Source organism: Typopeltis vanoorti, chromosome 23, assembly GCF_054136105.1.
Source record: "Typopeltis vanoorti isolate ZY-2024b chromosome 23, IOZ_Tvanoo_1.0, whole genome shotgun sequence".
Lineage (NCBI taxonomy): Eukaryota > Metazoa > Arthropoda > Arachnida > Uropygi > Thelyphonidae > Typopeltis > Typopeltis vanoorti.
The window spans coordinates 8,663,555-8,678,016 of NC_143571.1; the positions used below are offsets into that span (position 1 = coordinate 8,663,555).

General features: G+C 34.4%; 1 protein-coding gene across 5 annotated transcripts in view; it reads right to left on the reverse strand.

Annotated features, from left to right (window-relative positions):
• Window positions 1-528: 528 nt before the first annotated feature.
• LOC150093607 (cyclin-dependent kinase 4-like) overlaps window positions 529-14,462 on the reverse strand; it is a 358,246-nt gene continuing 344,312 nt past the window's right edge. For 4 of the 5 annotated variants that reach the window (XM_090412879.1, XM_090412878.1, XM_090412877.1 and 1 more), the window contains 2 exons: window positions 13,388-13,523; window positions 529-1,255 (listed from right to left, as the gene is read on the reverse strand). In XM_090412879.1, the coding sequence (XP_090269005.1) occupies window positions 1,079-1,255; window positions 13,388-13,523 (313 nt within the window). In that variant the 3' untranslated portion in view covers window positions 529-1,078. The remainder of the gene's footprint in view (window positions 1,256-13,387; window positions 13,524-14,462) is intronic. The other variant, XM_090412876.1, reaches the window with a different exon arrangement.

Here is a 14,462-nt window from a genome sequence, read left to right on the forward strand (position 1 = left end):
CTCATATATAGGATTGTGCTAGTGAAATAACAGAATTTATATTTAAATCTTTTACAATATTATCCAATATGTATGCATTTTTCTAGAGGAAATTGCTAAAGTATATTTTTCTTATTCTGAAATAAGATTTATATAACTTGCTAGTTTTAGAACTAACAAATCCTTCTAAAAGTAACATGCACATTTTTTAAAACAACTGTTCAATGTTTTCTTCATCATGTAATAAAGACAATCCTTTATTCATAAATATCCGTTTCTATGCTTGCTAATAACTTTTTTTTTTCTTTGCCCCACTGAAAATCTTCCTAGTGTCTTCCTTCTTGACATACTTGTTCTGGTAAACTGCATCTAAAACTTTTTATATTTATAACTAACAATGAACAAATTAACTTAGCAGCAGTAATGTTCAATGGAAATTAGTGTGATCAAAAATAAGACTCTTAAGTGAAAATGCTTAATGAAGCTATATAAAGACTTTTGGCTATAAAACAAAACAAATATTTATTGAAACATTATACTGCTTTAACTGTGACTAACAATGACACATTTTATCTTTTTGTACTTTTTTTTATAGTGAAAGAACATCAGCTGCAAGCTCAGAAAAGTGAACACATTTAGTGTTTCTTGTATTTGTTCATCCAAGTACAATATAAATACTAAAGATAATTACTGGCTCCAGAGTTATTCACAAATTATACAGAAGTTAAATCTTATGCTAAGCATTATAAAATTAAAATATACAAATCTTTTCATTGTATAAAAATATGCAATTTAATTATCAAATGTACAGGCTTTACAAACACTGACAGGATGCAGTATGTCTATATATTTACCCAGCTTGTTTTTTTAGCATGTTTTATCAAAAAAGATTCGACTAATCCCTTACAAGTGAAATATTAAAAATGTGTCATGTCTTAGCACCAACTTTAAAATTATTTTTACATTTACCTGTGCACCTAAGTTTGACTACTTTTAACTGCAATCAATATTACAACTATTTAACTGTACAAATTCTTTGTTCATATAGAAGAATTCAAAGATCCCTAACAAAAGTCTATTTATCAATGAATAAAGATCTCTAAGAATCGGGCTTCGAATCACTTGTTCCTGGCTGTGTACCTACAGATGCCAAAGATTTCTTAGGTGTCTTAGCTTTTGCATAAATTGGTGGATAAGCTTCAAATTCTTTAAGATATTCATGGCTTAGAGCTTCATTAGCACTTATCCTTTTCAGTGGATTGAAGATAAGCATTTTCTGCAAGAAAATTTGTGAATTAGAAAAAAACAACTATAAATGCATATATGAGCGGTTTCTGAAAAGTGAGGTAATGCATTCTTCCCCCCACCCCCCTAAAACAGGTGTCACCATGAAGTATTTTGTGAGCAAAAGGGGCTTCACCAAGTGACATTCATCACTGTGAACTGTTGCTTGGCATGGGGAAAAGATGTCAAAGAAGCAGTTTGTTGTTTTTGGTGCAATGAATTTAAAGCGGGCTGTGGTGACAGTGAATATCAACATCAGGTGGACAGGCCTTCATCAAGACAGAAAACAACATTTTGCATATTAATGGCATTGTTCTTGAAGACTGCTGAGTGAAACTGCATGAAATTTCACAAGTGATAAACTTGAGTAAGTCCACTGTTTATGAAATTGTTTACGATATCCTTGGCTTTTGAAAGGGTGTGCTCACACTGGGTGCCTGACAATTGTCAGAGGAATGCAAGGTAACAGGCATGGGAATGTGTTTTCAGAAACTGTTGCAATACAACAACAAACGCAAATACAACAAAAAAAAAAGGGGCTAAAACTTAATCATTATTTTTAGCGACTTTGTCTCATGCACATCTTTTGCACATTCACTTGTCTGATCCCGAGGCGCCAAGCATAAGTAAGAGCAGTGCATCACAGGTTTTTGTCAGTCAGTTTACAATTGATACTCATGCGCTACACAGTTGTGCTTTGCTTGTCCCTTGTGAACATTTGCAATTTTACACTTTTTCGAAAAATTAAGCCTTTTTACATTCAGTTACCCATCACAGTTCAAAAGGAAAACAAAGGTGATAGTAAGCATGAATTCAATTTTATTAAACATGTCTATATCAACATATTTTTATGGATACAAGAGTTGTATGGCGCATGGAACGTAAAATGTTGGCCACCGCAGATTGTAGGCATTAGTGAGACCTGGCTATCAGAATCAGACATACTGGTATCAAAGGGGCATGCTGCTAATGATATCGGATGACTTGAATCCGGTTAGTAGTAGTACTACAATCAGTCTCAACTCTAACAGTATTTCATGTGGTAGTGAGTTTGAGGCCATCTGGAATCTAATAAGATCAATTACATAGTGGGGGGGTTGTTACAGACCTGGTGGATTGGTTGCTAGTGATGAAGAAATGCATCACCAAATTGAGATGATAGGTGTGAAAAGAGTAATCATAATGGGAGACTTTAATTATCCAAATATTGATTGGGTAGCAGGAGAATCTCATGAGAAGAATGAAAATGCATTTATTGAGCTGTTGCAGGACAAATTTCTCAACTTTGTTAGATTGATTATAGTGTCAGAGGGTGTTTCAGTTAAAGATGTAACTATTCTGGTGACAGCGATCTTGTGGTACTCACTTGGGAAGTGACTAAGTCTATGAATGTCCCATTCAGAAAAGGTTATATGCTGAACTACAAAGCAGGAATTAATGACCAACTGAGGAGTATACTAAGTTCAGTGAAATGGGATTGGTTGATGGATGGGAAGAATATTGACAGTGCATAGGAAGCATTTAAACAATACTTAAATGATGTGATATCAGAGTGTGTCCCGAGAGTTCGAAGAATAAATAGGGTAGGAGTCAAATGTATGTGTAATCTTATTAAGCAAGAGATTCGTAAGAAAAGGATGATGTGGAAAGAATACCATGTGCATAAGGATGATGTGCATTATGAAAATTATAAGCAGCAGGCTAGAATAGTCAACTGTTGTACGGAAAGCAAAGGTCGAGTATGAAAAAGAAACTAGCTCTGCATGCTAAAGACCTTACCCACAAGATTCTATCGATATGCTGCAAGTAAAAAGAATGAATATTGTAAAAATAACTCTTCTAAATTTCTAAATGCAGATGGCATGAGGATTACAGAAGTAGAAGAGGTTGTTCAACTAATGAGTACCCATTTTGTTAAAAGCTATCAACCTGGTGTACACAACACTGAGCTCACTGCTACCTCTTCACTGAATGTAGAAACTCTAGTGTATGAGAACAAGGTATTAGGGCAGTTGCACAAACTGAATAAGAATTCAACAATAGGGACTGATAGGATATCAGCATGTGTGCTAAAAGAGTGTTCTGCTGAACTGGCTATTTCTTTGACCAGACTGTTTAATATGAGTCTCAGAATAGGGAAGATTCTGCAGGAATGTATGGTAATTCCATTGCATAAGGGTGGTGCAGAGACCGATGTATCCAACTATCTACCAATTAGTATCTCAGGAATGGCGGTGAAGATTTTGGAAAAATTGGTTAGGGCTCACATTCAGAAATGGGTTGACAGTGAATCTCTACTTTACAAATGAGAAACATGAGTTTATTAAGGGAAGGTCATGAAAGTTTATTTTTCACTAGGTTAGACTATAATAAATTTAGTTTAATCCTTGATCCCTTTACCCCTTGAATTTATTATTCAGTCCTGAAGATATTTTCAGGCGCAAACTTTGTTTGCTCTCACTGGGATAAAGGATTAAACTAAATTTATTATAGTCTAACCTAGTGAAAAATAAACTTTCAACATCTTTCTCTAAATCCAGAGTAATTTAATAAAAAAAGGTGGCAAACCCTTTGGCAACTCCTATAGGTAAAGATGACCTTGCTACTGCTTCTGCCTGGTATCTCCAACTATGGGCCTGGCTCCCACTGAAGAGACCTCAATAAAGGTCAAAACTAGTCTGGGTAGTGACCAATCCCTTAATGCATAACATTATACATATCCGCAAGGAGATGTGTTTTGCATTATGGGAGATACTGGGATAGGAGTGTTGGTAGCTTGCTCCACCTTTGCTATGAGTTGCCTGGTGTTGTACTACTTACCCAGGTAAGATAGTACAACACCATATTCGGTCCTGAAGATATTTTCAGGCGCAAACTTTGTTTGCTCTCACTGGGATAAAGAATTAAACTAAATTTATTATTAAAGGGAAGGTCAAGTTTTAGCAACTTGCACACATTATATAACAATGTTACCACTGAACTATACAAGGGGAATGGATACACCATGATACTTTTGGATTTTGCTAAGGCTTTTGACAGAATACAGCATGGTAAACTGTTGCATAAATTGGAGAATATGAGTTTGGATTATAGAATATTAGCATGGATAAGAGGATGACTGACTGACAGATATCAAAAAGTAGTATATGGGGGATATGAGTCTGCAAGATTTCAGGTAACCAGTGATGTACCACAGGGATCAATCGGTCCACTGTTATTCAATCTATATGTTAATGATATTGCAAAGGATTTGGCAAACGACAAACAGCTATTTGCTGATGATGCAAAGATAGGTAGGGTAATCAGGAATACTGCTGAAATGAAGTACAGGTAACCCTCACATAATGCAGTACCTATACAATGCAGTCTGCAAATTGTAGTAATCCTTTATCTTTTCATATATTTTTCACTGTCCGACTTAAAAATCAAATTTTATCTTCGTTAAATTTGTGTCTGCCTGTATTGCGCATGTAGCTATAAGTATCAAATTTATATTAGGAGAAATACCCTTCAGCACGCATGTGCGTCAATTGTTTACAGTAAATGAAGACAACTGAAATTTTCTTCATTTTCTGCCAGAAAGTGCATTAAAAATCATAAGTGTGTTAATCTCAAGCTGAGCACTTTATTTTCTGATAAGTTACATACAATATGTTTTTTATGTACAAATTTTAGTACAAATAATAGAAGCTAGAATAAAAATAGAGGCTATTTAACAATAATTAGTTTATATGTCCCAGAAGAGGGAAGAGAACAAGATAATATTGATTTTCATAATCAGCTACAAAACATATATAATAAAATGATTATATAATTTTAGCAGGAGAATTGGAAACAGGAAAATTAATAATAATATAGGAATACATGGAGAACATACTTTAAACAGGAATGGTAAAAAATTGATTGACTTTGTAGTTTATAATAACCTAAAAATAATGAATTCCTTCTATAAACATAAAGACATACATAAATATACTTGGGCAGCAAGAGGATGGAAATCAATATTAGATTACTTTATACTAAATGAAAAGACATCAAAATTTTCACTAGATGTTAGAGTTTACAGAGGATATGAAATAAGCAGTGACCACTTCCTTGTTAAAATAAAATTACAATTACCACCTAAATGGCTACAAGTAACAAGAACAGAAAGAAAAATTGAAACATTTGTTTATAAAACTAGACTATTGAATGATACAAATGTACAATGGCTATATGAACAAAGAATTAACCAATATCTAGACAAAATAAAACAAAATGTAGAAATAGAATGGCTTACAATAAAAACGATACTAAATGCAACAGCAAATGAAAGCTTAGGAAAGACCAAAAAATTCAATAAAAGGAAAAAATTGAGGATCTGGGATGATACAATGAAAGAAATAATCAAAAAGAAGCCTATCACAAATGGTTAAGCAGTAAAAGATTAGAAGATGAAATGGAATAAAGAATAAGAGCCATAGCTAAAAGAGAAGTCAGAAAAAGACATAGAGAATCATGGAACAAATTTGTTTCTAATTTAGAACATGATCTATATAAAATTTCGAAACACTTAAATGGGATAGGATAGCAGATACCAAAGAAAACATAAAATTAAACACCGAATTAAAATTAGAAGAATTTCTAAATTACCACACAGATTTAAAAAAGACAACTGGCAAACATTTAATGAAAATGAAAAGGAAATAACTAAAGAAGAATTAGAAATCAGCCTGAAAGAAACAAGAAACAGAAAATCACCTGGAGAAGATAAACTAAGTTCAGAACTATATAAATATACAGGAACTAGATTCAAAGAAAGACTCTTATTATTTTTAAATAAAATTTATTCAACTGGTATCCCCCCAATAGAATGGAAAAAAGCAATTGTGATTCCTATCTTCTAAAAAGGTAATAGAGATGACCCTAAAAACTATAGAGGTATCAGTATACTAAATTCCTGTTACAAAATATATAGCAAAATCTTAAATATTCCGAAAACTTTATTTTAGAAGTACAGAATGGATTTAGAAAAGGACGATCATGTATAGACCAGGCATTTTGCCTAAAATTAATAATAGAGAAAAGAAGAGAATTCAATTTAGAAATACATATTGCATTTATTGACTTTGAAAAATCATTTGACAAAGTTAAAAGAAACACAAATACCAAATAACATCCTAAAAGTTATCACAAGTATATATGAAAATAATCAAATACAAATAAGATTAAATCACGAGCTATCATATACGAGAGAGATAAACCAAGGGGTCTGACAGGGATGTCCCCTCTCAGCAACTCTTTTTAATATTTACTTAAACGAAATAATAATAAAATGGAATAAAAATTTACATCAAGGAATTAAACATTCTCCTACAGTAAACTTAAACACTCTCCTCTTTGCTGACAACCAAATAATAATTACAAATTCTGAAGATAAACTATAGAAAGTTATTTTAGATCTAAATGAGATATCCAAAGATTATGGTATGATAATATCAACAGAAAAATCAACAACTATGGCCTTTAAAGGACAAGATCCAGCAAGAACTAAAATAGTAATAGATAACAAGATCTTAGAACACGTGAATTCATTTAACTACCTAGGATGTACAATCACATATGAAAATGAAAAAGATATAAACGTAAAAATTGCAAAATATTTAAAAATAGCAGGTATAATTAACTTTATATTTAAACCAAACCTAGTTCAATAACAAACCAGACTGAAAGTATACAATACATTAGCCTTACCAGTCTTAATGTATGGAAGCGAAATCTGGACAATAAAACAAAAAGACAAACAAAGATTAACAACAGCAGAAATGAAGTTTATGAGAAAAACTGCAAAGTATACCCTACTTGATCACAAAAGAAATAAACCAAGAACCAGTAATAGAAAAAATTAAAAAATATAAACATAAATGGATGGAACAAAGAATCAAAGCAGAAAGATTTCCAAAACAAGCCTTAAAATACAAGCCATTAGGAAAAAGAAAACAAGGACATCCTCTTAAACGATTCAACAATGACTTCTAAGGCCGGAACAGGCCATGCTAGGCCTATATCCTTGATATGCATGATGATGTACAAAATTTATTTTTATAGTAATGGCCACATAAGAAGGCTTTTGCAATATGGTTGAAAACGAAATTAGTAAAGTAATCGATGGGGAAATAGATTTAAATGAGTAGGAACTGGTAGAATTAATAGATGACGTCAAAATGAGAAAAGTTCTGCAGAAGATTCTGATTGTGATGAATCTGTTAAAGAATTCAGTTTAAAGAAATTAGCAGAAGGATTGGACTTTGGAAGTTATTTTATGGATAATAATCCCTTAATGGAGCACTCCGGAAAATTCACGAAACAATTGGATATTGTTTAGCTCCATATGATGAACTGAATAAAAAATTGCAGCATAGTGGTAAGAGCAAGGTCTTATTATTGACTTCTTGATAACTAAACCAGCCGAAGTAGGCAATGAGAATTATGCAAATGATGTTCAAGATATTTCAAGTGATGACTACATCTGGCCAATCATAAATAAAGAACATCTACGAAATGTTTTGAAGACAGTGATGAAGATTAAAGTATGCACTTTATTTTTTTTGCCTAAAACATTTATGCATTATGTGCAATGAAGTTTATGTACAATTTTTAATTTTATACTATGTATTTGTTTTCTTAACTTACACGAATTACCTGAATTAAATAAAAATATATTTTTGTTGGGTATGTCGTTGTTTATATAATTTAAAAAAAAAACGATTTCGGAGCCTAACCCTACATTTTCTATGTGATCTGACTCTCCCATGACGTGATTTATATAATGCGCCATTTCTTGCGAACTTACATCTGCGTTATACGAGATGGTTACTTGTACTTGCAGAATGATTTGAATAGAATTGTGGTCATGGGAAAATGGATGTCAGTAAATTTAAAGTCATGCACTTTGGCGTGATTAGATATCCAATGTTGGATATCTAATCAAATATAATATCTAACCAATGTTAGATATTATATTGGTGGGATTATGCTTGAAGAAACTGATGAGGCTAGGGATCTTGGAGTGTTAGTAGATAGGAAGTTGAAGTTCAGGGTCATGTAGCAAAGATTGCAAATACAACTCAAAAGAAAATTGCAATGCTGAAACGAATTCACATGTAAAGATAAGGATGGCCTTGCCAAAACCACTTGGACTATTGTGTGCTGATCTAGTTTCCGTTGCGATTCTGATATATTGGAGAATACAAAGGAGAGCGTTAAAAATGATATCAGGATTGTGGAATACTGATTATGAAGCTAGATTGAGAATTTGTAGACTGCAGATGCTATCAGGAGAAAGATGAATCATATGATTGAGACTTACAAACTTCGGAAAGGGTCATACAGGATTTTAATTGATGGAATTTTTTAGTTTATGGAGGGTGGGTAAAGAACAAGGGTATCCTTGGAAGCTGAGAATGAAGGCCCCATGAGGGCTAGATTTTTCTCTCATAGTGTGGTGCCTGATTGGAATGGATTGCCATTGTTGTGAGTGCAAGCAGTGTGAATGAATTCAAGAATAAGTATGACAGCTGGTATGTGTGTGGTATGTGGCCTCCCTCGATTAGCCCCGACTCCCCGGAGGTCTTAATAATAATAATAAAATGCTGTAAGCCACAGTTGATCTCATATGTGTTAATTGTGCTACATTCACATAAACTGATCAAAGACTAATATTAGCAGTCTGTAATACTTGCTCTGAAATTAGATTTAATTATAAACCATGGACCATTCCAAGATGATACAGGACTACAGTCGTTTAATGTACATTTCCTTGTCTTTACTGTCATCGTTTTTCATGTAATTGAGAAAAATGGGATTGTATTTGTGTAATATGGATATTATTCCTGGGGAAAACTCCCATATTACTCCTCTTAACAAACTATTACATTTACGGCTATTTTGCCTGCTTCTGTTTAGGAGTGCCCCAGTTTAAATGTCATTGGCTCTTTCACGGATTCTTAGGGCATTGTAGATGTATATTTACCAATAAATATATGTAGCATAAAGGAAAAGAAATTTGCACATACCTTTTTCTGGGTGCTGTGGCTTTTCTTCTTTCAGCGTTGTCCAAACTACTGTGTGTGTGTGGGGGGGGGGATTAGGCAATGTGGGAGAATTGAAATAGAAATGGAAGAAACCCTTTTTTTTTTTGAATAATATATATATATATATAAGGGATGGACGGAGCATTTTTTTATATTTATATAGGGTGGGAAAGGGTGAAAGGGGTTGAAAACAGCAACTGATTTTTAGAGGGGGGGAAGAGGGTTGACGGGGTGCGGTCCATTTCGACTATTCTTGGTCATCGTCTGAACACATGGAGGAAGTGGATGCCATGTCAGGTTGGGTAGGTGCTTCTGCTTTTGAAGTGTTTGTGTTATCGCCTATTGGTCGGGGTTGTGACCTCAATTTAATTTAAACAGGGGCACTCCTAAACAGAAGCAGGCAAAATAGCCGTAAATGTAATAGTATTTGTATAATTTTTCAGCATGCATACATGCCATTATTATTGTTATTTTTGAACTATCCCAGTTTTTATTCTCCCAAATGTGCATCGTATGTGAATGTGCATTCATTTCTGTATATATAACTTCTTATTTTTAAGTTTTTGCAAGAATGAAATTCTAATACCATGAAGTAAATTTTCATAAACTAACAAACTGCATAAACAAGTAAATTTTGCCAATTGGTTTATAATCAGCAAGAGTAATACAGATTATCCCACCTTATCTGATCTTACACTGAGTTAGCTTTGCATTAGGACCAACCTAATAACACACTGGTCCACCTCTCTGTGCAATCATGTCTCTCAGATTCCTAAGACCAGATTTCACAAGGTGTTGAACATCCTCCATGTGTAACTTGACCCATGTCCACTGCAGCAACTCCGTCAGTTCATGCTTCATGGAGGACTAGCAGTTCTCACCTTGTTACAGCATATCCCACATGTGTTCAATTGGGTTACAGTCAGAAGTGTTTGGGGCCAAGGCAATGTGGCGAATTCATTGTCATGTTCCTTCCTTCCTCCAACCACTCAGTAGTTGTACAAGCCTGATGACAAGGTGTGTTGTCCTGGTGAAAGATGGCACTGTGGTCAGGGTAGATCTCCTGCAGATATGGTTGAGATGGTCAACTAACAGGTCCCTGCAGTGTTCGCCATTTAGTGTTTGTGGGATAATAACCAATGAACCTAGGGTGTGCCAGGGAAAAAAAGCTCCCTGGACCATAATAGCACCTCCACCAGCCTGTTGAACCTCAACTGTGCAACCAGGGGATATGGCTTCATGCTGTTTAGCCAAATGCACACTAGCCATCAGCATGGTGTAGAAGGAAACAGGATTCATTACTCCAGACAACCTTATTCTATCTGTTGAGAGTCCATTGTTAACACATTTCTTGGTCCATGCGAGGGGTTGTTTGTGGCCATCATCAGTACCCTTGTTGATCTCTGGCTATGGAACTCCAGCCAAAGCAAGATATGGCACATGTTGCATGTGGAAATGGATCAAACTGCCCTGCTGTTGTTCTGGTGGGTAAGCTGTCACTGTTGCATATCATTGCTGAGATACCAATTGTGACACCCGATGCTCATCTCTAGGATCAACCACACATGGCTGACGAATGTGAGCCCTTCTGCTGGATGTCTATTCATGGTTAATCCAGTACTAGTACATCCTTGATATAGTAATACAGGAGCGACCAACAAGTGCAGCTGTTCCTGTTCTCCAGGCCCCATTTACTGATTACATACAGAAGATAGGCATGTGCCCATTTATTGTAGCTGCATACAACGCTGATATCACATGGTACTTTGTTAACATGCCGAATATGTAAATCGGGAAGGGAGTTCCTAATGCAAAGCTAACTCAGTGTACAATAGACTTTTTCTTTTAAGTTTAGCTCTGATTTCTTCTTGCTTTTAAGAATAAAATACCATCTTAACTGAAAAAAGAAAGTGAATTTTATAATAGGCAATTTTTTTGTCTTTTTTAATTGGTGCAGTGAAACTTTCATAAATGGAAATAATTTTGTAAATGGCACAAGATTTCATAGTATGTGTGATAACAATGATTCCTTTTTCGTCGTAAAGACCAGGGTTTGAATTCTGGAACAAAAAAACCTTTATGTTGACTTTCCAACTGAAGATGAGTTAGCCAGTTTCATATGGGGGAGTAGCAAGGTTTTTCATCTAAATCGAACAAAGAAAACATGCAATTGACAGAACCTGACAAAATTAATCTCCCTATTATAGTATTAGATTTATGAAGCCAATTTACTTGGCCATGACAGGTTGTAAAATCGTATATAGAAGGATTTTTATACAAAAATACTTTATATACCGATTTTACTGGAAAACGAAAATCCATGCTAAATACTTGTGGTTAATTAGCAAATTTTTTAATGTTACTAATATGGAAATAATTTTTTTGTGAATTGTTAAATAATGTAACTGCCAAACTTTTGTAAAGAACAAAGAAAGTTAAGTATGAATAAAATTAAGTTCCAGGCAGATTAACTTATAACCTAAGGCAATTACTATGGTGACAGTCAAGTATGTACGGGGGTTTCCCGCCTTAACACAACAACTGAAAATGGTGGTGGGTTCAGACCCAAGGTCAAACAAGTAAGATAAAAGGGTGAAGCATCTGCTGAAATAAGGGACGGCGATACGACAATGTAGGTTATGGAAGTGAGTTACAATGAAGGAGGTTAGCGAGGCGCAGCAGAGTTTTGCTAATCGTCATCAGGAATTTTCGTAGATCTTAGCAGAGGTGAATCATCTTCAGGCAGAAAACAACGCAGAAGGAGAGGAAGTATCGATGTTTGTGGCAGAATAAGTTCGTCTTTGTTCTGTTCTGAATCCAGGTTCAGGAAAGTTGCGCTGATTCAAGGTTGGAGTTCTACGTTCCAGCCAATAGATGCCAGAAGTACGAGATAACTCATTTTGAGTTTTTTTTTTCTGAAGAAAGTTATTACCGGATTTACATGCCGGCAAGTTTCCTGATGTTCACAAAAAAACAAGAAGTAACCTCATCAATCCCTGAAAAATGTACCCATGTGCGTAACCAAGATCAGAAGGTAACAGAGGAAGGTGGACTAGACGACTATTTCAAAGTAAGGTTTAATGTATTGTTTTTACTAGAGACAGAATTTGTGACAGTGATTTGTCTAAAGTTTTTTTTCATGTTAATAGTACTTGAGGGCTGTAGGAATTAAGCTATTCCTTGAACTATCTTGTTCAGTTGTGTGAGAGAAAAATTAGCATTAGTTTAAGGTGAAATTTTTATGTGCTGATATTGTTTTCTTAGCAAAGCCTGCCTTTTGTTTAGCATGTATAAAATTGCTCTCTGTGTGACTAAGTGTTAGCTAAAGTAATACCATAGGCACGTTTTTAAGAGACTTGTTTACTTAAGAGGATTAAGTGTATTTCCAAGCATAAGTTGCCATTGAAGTATGGAGCCTGAATTAACTTGTAATTTTAGTATTAACCCTTTTGTACATTCATTAAGTATGAATAAATTGTTTTCTTTGTCTAATAATTTGCCTGATTCCTACATACCAATGCACTGCTCATATCAATCGAATCTGTGTGTCCTAAAATATTGAGTAGCCATGCCTGAAAATTAGTAATTTTGCGTTGCTAGATTTAGTAATAAGTAAGAGAGGAAAATCCATGTTTTGCTGAGTGTTTTTCTTAGGAAGGATATTCAACTCCTATCTACAAATTTTGATGGCACAGTCAAAATTCAATTTAGAAAAATGCCAGTAGTTCAGACAAAGAGATTGGGCTCCTGCCAAAGGCAGTTTCTCAGTTTTGAAGGTTTTGTGCCTTGAGACAAGGGGGGGGGGGATTAAAGTTGAATGTGAGGATTAAAAATAAGAGACTAAATCGGGCAACGTATTAAGAAGACTGAGTCACGACTGTTAAGGTTAAATTAAAGTTAAGATAAGTTTTGAGCAAAGAATAAAACAATTGTAATAAAATTTTACAATGTCGCAGACAACAAAGATTTAATATAAATTCGTAAAATTTACAAGATCACCGAGGTCTAGCACATTGTGCTTACAAAAAAAAATAAAATAAAATTCAACTCACTTGCAATAAATCCTTTGCTTCAGAACATATTTCAGGCACAACAGTCTCTAATGGGATTCCTGTTGAAAATCTAAATGATGTCCATGGTAGAGAGACATCCTGTGGCCAGTCTTCTTTTGGAGGAGTTCCCATAATCCTATTAGAAACAGAACTTTTAAAATCAGTTCAAATAATTTCTTTACAAAGACTTCTGTGGTATGAGGACATTATGAAATTTTAATGTCAGTATTAAACTACATAGAATTACTTGAATAAACATTTTTTTACTATCAACTATTTCATGAAATAACTGTTTCACATCAGCAGGAGATATAGTGCATAAAATAAAAAATTAAGCTACAAATAGGTAATGATCACAATATAAATATTTCAAATATTTATATTGTGAATGCATAGTGCATGCACTATGTAGACACTTGATAGTTAGTGGCATTAAGCACTGCTGGAATCCACGTGCACTACATGTTTTATAGGAGAGGACCGTATTTTTTGGAATATCATGCTTTGTTTCTTGTTGTGGATGTTTTATCATTTCCATTGACTCTTTAAACACTCGAGTAAAAGCTGTAATCTATATAGATCATTTCAGTTTACTTCTACAATACTCGATGTTTGGTTTCTGTTGTATGTGCTGACAATTCTGATTTGCATGTCCTCCTCTTTATCACCATTTCACCAATTACACATTTGGTTTAATCCTTTATCCAAGTGTAAGCAAACAAAGTTTTCATGTGAAGTATTTTCAGGACTGGGGCAACTGTCCTGAAAATACTTCAGGTGCAAACTTTATTTGCTTATACTTGGATAAAAGATTAAACCAAATGTATAATTGTTAACATAGCCAAGTGAAAAACTTCCATCAACTATCTTTAATCCAGAGAATTTTAATAATAAGGTGTTGATACCTTTTGGCAACTGGTATATGGTGATATGACTTCCACCTTAGTATCACCACTTCTGGGTCTGGATCCCACTGATGAGACCCCAATAAAGGTCAAAACCAGTCTGGGTAGTGGCCCTTCCCATAACCACCTTACCAGCCATTATGGATCAAATACGCATCATCATATGCTTC